This window comes from Gavialis gangeticus, unplaced genomic scaffold (assembly GCF_001723915.1).
Source record: "Gavialis gangeticus isolate Ggan-Ray unplaced genomic scaffold, GavGan_comp1, whole genome shotgun sequence".
Lineage (NCBI taxonomy): Eukaryota > Metazoa > Chordata > Crocodylia > Gavialidae > Gavialis > Gavialis gangeticus.
Window position 1 is genome coordinate 13632638 of NW_017729006.1, and position 7511 is coordinate 13640148.

The following is a 7511-nucleotide window of genomic DNA, read 5'->3' on the forward strand; positions in this document are numbered from 1 at the left end:
GGGGGGGGGGAGAGAGAAGGGGGATGAATAGTGAACACGGCTACAACCTACACCCCAATAAAATGCTGCTACATTTTACCTCGGACAAGGATTGCAGAAAAGGTTTGAGCCATGTTCTGTCCTTCTACAGAAAACCCCTGGGGGGAGAGAGAGAGTTCAGAAACTTTCATGCTGTTCTTAGGGGAATTTCTTCCTTGCTACTCTGTTTGAGGTGGAAGGGCATGGTGCAGTGGAGAGGCTGGGACCATGGCTCCCACCCTGAGGAGCCTAGGTATTAGTCGGGAACTTGTCTCCCATCTTTGCCTGTTCTTTTGCATTTTGCAGGGATGGTTGGTCTGCTTCCTCCTAAATCTTGTTTCATTTTGAGGCATCTGCTATTGGGAAGCCTATATAAGCAGTGTTAGCAGCCATGAGAAATTGGATTTAAACTAGTTGCAAAGCTGGGAGGGGATCAAAGCAGGGGAGCTTCCAGGTCCTTCACCTTTTACCATAGACACCCTCTTCCCTGATATGCTGAATCCTCCCAACCCCATAAGTCTGGTGGGAGGCTTGGATGCAGCAGACAATCATGCTACAAAGTTCAAAGACTTATGAGAACATGGAGGCCAGATGAGACCACTGTATCATATAGTTTTGTATAATACAGGCCATAGGATTAAGAGCCTCTGCACCTTATTTCACCTTCTTTTCTTGATGAAACCTGCCAGTCTAACTCTCCTCTGCTCATATTACTCTAAAGAAAAACTCAGGCTTCTTATTATGTGTTTACCAGGTATACTTTCTTCCATATTCCATCTGTCCTGTACTGCTCAGTTTTGGTCCAGGACAGACCTTAAGGGTAGAATTAGGGAACAGGCAGCTGGAACCAGTCAGCAAGGACAGAGGAAGATGCTGTTCTTCAGAGACTTCACAGAAAAAACAACATAAGAAATATTTCAGAACCATCTACTTTTGCAAGATTAGCCTTCTGGACAGTGGTTCAGTATTTCTTTTTTGTTCCTTTTAACTATTCATTTACTACACTGCATAAACGCTAAAGGTTTTAAAAAAAAGGTTTTTTTTTTCCTGCCCCAAACTACTTATTTTCAGTGTCTTTGCTCAATATGTGGCTGTAACTTCCTTGTTGGAGATGGGTTATTTCCTAGAACTGAATTGCAAAATATTTCACTTAGGGCATTTATGCATATTCATCAAGGGAGAAGTCTGTGCCATTAAGCAATTGTTCGCTTCACTGGCATATCCCATTTCTAAACTTGACCCTGTTTTATAATATCCATTTAAACCACAAGCCACCAAGTATTTAACCAAATAAGGGAGCTAGACGCATTGATTTCAGACTCCAAAATCTCCTTTCTAGTGAAGAAGGAAAATCTGAAGTTAAAGAACTGTTTGTAGCAATCAGAATTTAAACATGACAAAGAAATAGGAATGGGGATACTCTGAGCCAGCACTGATTTGTACCTGAATGTTCTTCAACACAGAAATGTTTGAATTTGCCCATTCTTGTTCCAATTAGTTTATTATTATTGATTCAAATATTGATCAATCTGCATTTGAAAGTAGTTGTTTGTTTGGTGGGTAGGAGCTTTTTGAAGAGCAAGGCACAGGGAAAATAAACTTCAGAACTTGTCCTTAAATTCATAAAAAAGTTATAAGCTGTCTTTTTAATGATTAAAAATTCCTTGAGGCATCTTGCTATATTCTGTGTTTCTTATGGGTTTTTTTCTCTTTTTTTCTAGGGAAGCTCTCAGAATGGATAACTGCAAACTACTTCTTATTCTTCTCTTTGCAGCTGTCTTCTGTTCCACTGATGCACAGACAACTGGTAATACATTATAGATCTGTTTCTGTTTCCACTGAGGTCAATAATAAACCTTCCTTTGTCCTTCCTGGAAACAGGATTTGGCCCTGCGCTTCTTATTAACTCAGTATCTGTGAAAGAGCTGGTGCCATTTAATTTTTTGGAGTACTACAGATGTGTGTGTGTCTGTAATACAGTATGTTATATATATATACACACACACATTTTATTTTTTTTATATTTTACATGTGTGTGTGTGTATATATATATATGTGTGTGTGTGTGTGTGTATAAAAATAAATAAATAAAAATAAATAACATACCCTATTTACCCAAATGTAAGATGAGGACTTTTCCCCATCAGCATGAGAGAAAAGCCCCTCATCTTGCATTTGTTTACAGGCAAGCCTATTAAATACATTGCTATCTTTAAACCACTGCCAGAAACAATACTGTACAGTCATGGAAACCATCTGTGAAGATAACTGAATGCAGCCCACACTGAACAAGTCCATACAACACCTGGCCTATTTTGGGCAAACATACTGATGGAAACCCACCACATGGCTAGGTTAGTGCAACCCATTTGAATAAGATATAGGGCACATTGCACTCAGTCCCCCTCAGCATTGACTCTTTTTCAACTCATAATGAACCACTACATCAAATATATGTTGACTTCCACTTCATTCCCACAGCTAAGCAGTGTTTTTCTTTCCTGTTTCCAATGATTCCTGTTTCTTCACCAGCCTTAGACGTCTAGTGATGTTTGGCAGATATATATGTAAATGAGAGGCTCTGTTGCCCACTCTCTCAGGCCGTTGCATGCGACTGATGTATCCCCACCCACTGGGGTGGAGCCAGACCAAGTGGTCATGCACTACATTTGCATATATATTTTTGGAGGGTCCTAGGACTTGTGACAAGAACACCCGGCTCCAGTCTTGAGTGGGGAATTGGCACCTGCATCCTTTGTTGGGGAGCACACACACTGATCAGTGCTGGGCTGTGGGGTCCCCATGGCTTGAAATGCTGTTGACTCTGCTAGAGCCCAGCCCACTGAACTATATGACTGATCACAAGCCTTTTGGTTCTGGGCTAATATCATGCACAGTTTGTACTATGCATAAGTAGGTATAAAAATACTGCTGCAAAGTGTGTTTATGGAGTACTTGTATGGAAACTTATAGCAGTTCACAATAAGTTAAAATGATCATTTCTGTGTAGATACTCATGGTAATTTGCATATGTGCAAATTACCATGGGCAAGTTTATTTCAATGACAGTGTTTTTTTGTGTCTTGTTTCAAATTAACAGGGTTTTCTATATAAAGTGGAGGGGGTGGGTGGGTGTAGACAGCTGAGTCAGACCAACAGCAGTGTCCTGTTCCCACTCTGCTTGAACCTCTGCAGCTTCTGCCCTGCTCCTCCCCTTTTCTCCCCTTATTGTCACGTGCAGCTCAGAGCCAGAGTAGGATTTGAGAGCCCTCTTATAATTGAATTCTATACCTGGAAAATTATAAAAAAAAATTTATACATTTTCCAAATATAGAATCTAATTAGTAGGGGGTCATTATAAATTCAGGGTCACCTTAGATTAGAGTAAATACAGTAATATAATATATATATTTTACCAAAAATGATGGTCCAATAGCTTTTGGTTTATTTGTGGTGATGTTCATTGCTTTCAAAAACCAAGGAACAATTTTGCTTTTTACAGATTTGCAATTGCAGCAGTTGACAAAATATCTGGGGAATAAAACATTGCCAGCTTTACTTGTTGTTCCATTAAAAAGCAATGCTGTGCAAATCAAGTACAGGTTTCCCTCGCTGTATGCAGGTTCGGTATGTGCATATTTGCTCTTATGAGATGACACTTTTTATACCAAAAATTCATTATATGTGAGGTAAATTCACTCTTATGTGATGGGTGTGTTGGAAGCCCACAGTTGGCTGCTTTGTGTGGTGCATTGTGGGAGTGACACACACCAAAATATAGTTCCCTGTATGGATCTGTGCTTCTTGCTCGTTGTCTATGACATGTATTTTTGCAGTTGCCATCCCCGTTATGGTAACATTCACCACCGCCCTGTGCTTGTGTTTATTGTCTGCTGTTGGTGAGTACCAAAATTGTCTTGCAAAAGTGGTAGAAATGGGTCTGGGGGTCAGTATGGTCAAAGTCTTGGAAAGTATCCCTATTTGTTACATTGTAAAGTGGGTTCCCTTTATGCGAATTCGAGTTATGCGCCTTTGGCAGGAATGCATATACATCATCAAGTGAGGGAAACCTGTACTGATTTATTTTTATTGCAAGACTGTCAAATTTAATTTACCCTTAGGTATGTTACAGCACTCCCAACACTTTGCTTTTTGTTTTTGGTCTTTAGCCCTGTGTGATGGTCTTGTATATGGAAAGAACATCTTCAACAACTGGTGGGAGGGTTATGCAACCATTTGAGTTTCATAAAAACCTTTGGACCCAATACATTTGTATTCATGGATTAAGTATTGATAGCTATAAAATGTGGCCAGACCAAGATTTTCAACTGTCCTTTTGTTGTCTAGCTTTTAATATGCACCCTCTTCCCACAGTATATTCCTATAAGTGTCTGTTTATAGTATAAAAACATCCAGTAGAGTGTTCTGGCATGGTTGCATCAAAACTAATCAGCTTGATAACCATTTAAATTCAGTTTGTAGGAGGGAAAGTCAAATTTTCCTTGAGAATGAAGATAGCTATGAAATCAATGAAAAGCAGCTTAACTATTCATTCACCTTTTATCACTTTTCTTGTGTAGCTTGCAAAAAAGCCACCTTGGCGGATATTGTATTTTTAGTGGAAACTTCATCAAGAATTGGCCAGGAAAACTTTCAGAAGATGAAGGACTTCCTCTACACTTTGGTTTCAAGCCTTGATGTTGGTAACGATCAGGTCAGAGTTGGATTGGCACAGTACAGCCATGAGCCATACAAAGTGTTCTTGCTGAATCAATATTCTTTGAAAAGTGATATTTTAGAACAGATAAAGAATTTGCCTAATAGAAGTGGAGGAACTTACACAGGAACAGCTCTGGATTTCATTAGGACAGAATATTTCACTAGAGCTGCTGGTAGCAGAGCTGAGGAAAATGTTCCTCAGGTGGTCATACTGGTTTCTGTTGGGGAATCTAATGATGAGGTCAGAACACAAGCCAAGGAGCTGAAAGTCAGAGGCATCTCTTTGTATGTGATTGGAATAAATGGCCGGGATCCTACTGAGCTTAAGAAAATTTCCAGCAAGCCTTTCAAGAAGTTTCTGTTTCGTACTGACAGTTTTGATGGACTTCAAGATCTCTCCGCTAGCCTTTTGCAAACAATGTGCTTTGCAATTGAAAGCCAGATTCAAGGTAAATAAATTATCTTTCCAGTGGTAGCATTTCAGAAGTTTTTCTGATGTACTTGCACAAGTAAAAGATGAAAAATATATCTGATTTTATTTTAATCAGACTTCCACCAATTTTACTGTATGTTACTTTTCTGAAACCAGATGAGTTAATGTTGATTTAGGTGTCAATTCAGAAAAGCGTTTCTTTAACTTGTATTATTTCCATTATGGTAGACATGAATTAACCATATGTTTTAAAGTCAATTTTAGCCTTAAGTGCTTTCTATAAGCTGTATTTTAGAATACTATAAGTGTAATCAAATTCAAAACCACTATAAAATATAGGAAATTTCATCAAACTGGAGCTGGTTGAAAACTTTCTAGCAACATGTTCTTGTCAGTAAATGGTCTCACTGAAAACTTTTTCTCTTTGATCAAATGAAGATTTTGAGGAAAATCTTGTACTTTTCCAAATGGTTAGGCACTGCCCTTTGGCTCTGCCACAGGCTTCCTGTATGACCTTGAAGAAGATACTTAGTGTCTCAGGTTCCTGGCAAGTGTTGTATGTACTGCACAATTTACATGGTAATTGTAACATGCCACACACTCAACCAAATTATCATGTAATAAAATGGCAAACCAGCCACAGAGATGTTGCACATTCAATGTAGGTTGACTTTGTGGCTGGTTTGTATTATACTTTAACTTGAATGTGTAGCATATTAAAGCCTTGCCATGCAGCTTTATTAGGAGTTCTGCAGAATGTGACTGTGGCAACCTTGATCAAACTATGGACCACAAAACAGCACTGTCCTCTATACTAATTTGACGGTGATATTGCAGAGATGCATTTCTTTCCCACAATAGCATTAAACTGGTTAACTAAGTCTTAAAGTGGACTTACAATTGTTGCTCCAAGTCAGCCATATGAAAGAAGAGCCATGCAGCTGTATGGTGGGGCTTTAAAAGTGTCAGTGCATGGGAGTCTGGGATTGAGATTCTGAGCTTCCCATGCATTGGGACCTTTGAAGACGCACTGTTCAGCTCCACATTTGGGATTGGGTGTGGCACTGGCACACAGTGAAATCTGAGAAATTTTATCCCAGACGCTAAAAATCTTGAATATCTGGCATAGCAGGATGTGTGATTGTTGGGAATACAATTCCTACGGTCCGATTTCCAAGTTTAAACTAATGTTTAAACTGTCTGCCAGAGGCCTAAGTGCCTCAGTTCTTCGTATGTTCAGAGGGCATGATGGCAGCTTCCCTAACTAACTGGATTGTTGTGAAGATGAACATATTGAAGACTGTGAAGTGCTTAGGTAAGCATCTTAGGGGAATAATGCCATTAAATGGAAAAAAGTTCTCATAAGTAGGGCCTGGTTTAAATTGTGGGCATAGCTTGTGTTGCAGTGGCTCCTTTAATCTTGGAATTCCCCCCACCCCCCATGTATCCTCTCTCTCTTGCCTGCTGCTTGCTCCTGATGGCTGGGAGACGAAAACCATAGTTTTATATATACCACAATTTTTGCCTCCAGCTGCTTGCTGCTGACTGGACAGGAGGCAAAAACAGCACCAGATTTAAAACCACAGTTTTTTTACCTCCCAGCCATCAGGAGTGAATGGCAGGGCCCCTCTGCCAATCAGTGGGGGAGCAGGGCACATGGGGGGAACTCCAGGTTAAAGAAGCTGCCATGCTGCTAGGTGGGCTCATGATTTAAACCAGGCCCTATTCATAAGACACACATGTTAAATGGACATGCAAGCTTTGATTTAACAGAAGCTCAGTGGAAGGAAGCTCTAGAACATGCAGAGCAGTGGACTTTCCCTGCTTAAGGTGACCCAGGAGATCCTAGGGCAAACCTCCAAAAACGGATAACCCTGACTTTCCCTGCTTACAGAAAGCCACTCTAAGATTCCCCAGAGTGCACCTCTGTAAGTGGGGCTATCCAGGCAGGTATGGCAAGGGATTGAGGGCCTGGTCCTGTGGAGGAATTCCTGGATACATAGGATTGAGCTCCTCAAGCTTCCAGAGCACTTTCCTGGGGTGGCTGGAGAGTTTGGGCCGCTCGTGCTGCTTAGATTCTTCCACCATAGAGCAAATAGATGTCTGCCTTAATAAAGCAGCAGAATCTATTACTACCTTTTGTCCCACCACCGATTAGCCTTTGATATGGTGTGACAAAGGGTAGGGACATCTATTTTCTTAGTCTTTGTGCCACCATAAAGACTTTTATGGCAGCACAAATGCAACATTAGGCAACATCTATTTCTACCCTCAGATGTAAAGATCATCCAAAAATGTGATTTTTTTTTTTTTTTTTTTTTTTTTTTTTTTTTTTTTTTTT

At 40.1% G+C, this 7511-nt stretch overlaps 1 protein-coding gene across 1 annotated transcript in view; it reads left to right on the top strand.

Moving 5' to 3' along the window:
- Positions 1-7511, top strand: part of LOC109291740 (collagen alpha-6(VI) chain-like) — a 128914-nt gene that overhangs the window by 19624 nt on the left and 101779 nt on the right. Inside the window, exons 2-3 of the mRNA XM_019508834.1 lie at positions 1740-1825; positions 4599-5186. Coding sequence (XP_019364379.1) covers positions 1753-1825; positions 4599-5186 — 661 coding nt within the window. The 5' untranslated portion in view covers positions 1740-1752. The remainder of the gene's footprint in view (positions 1-1739; positions 1826-4598; positions 5187-7511) is intronic.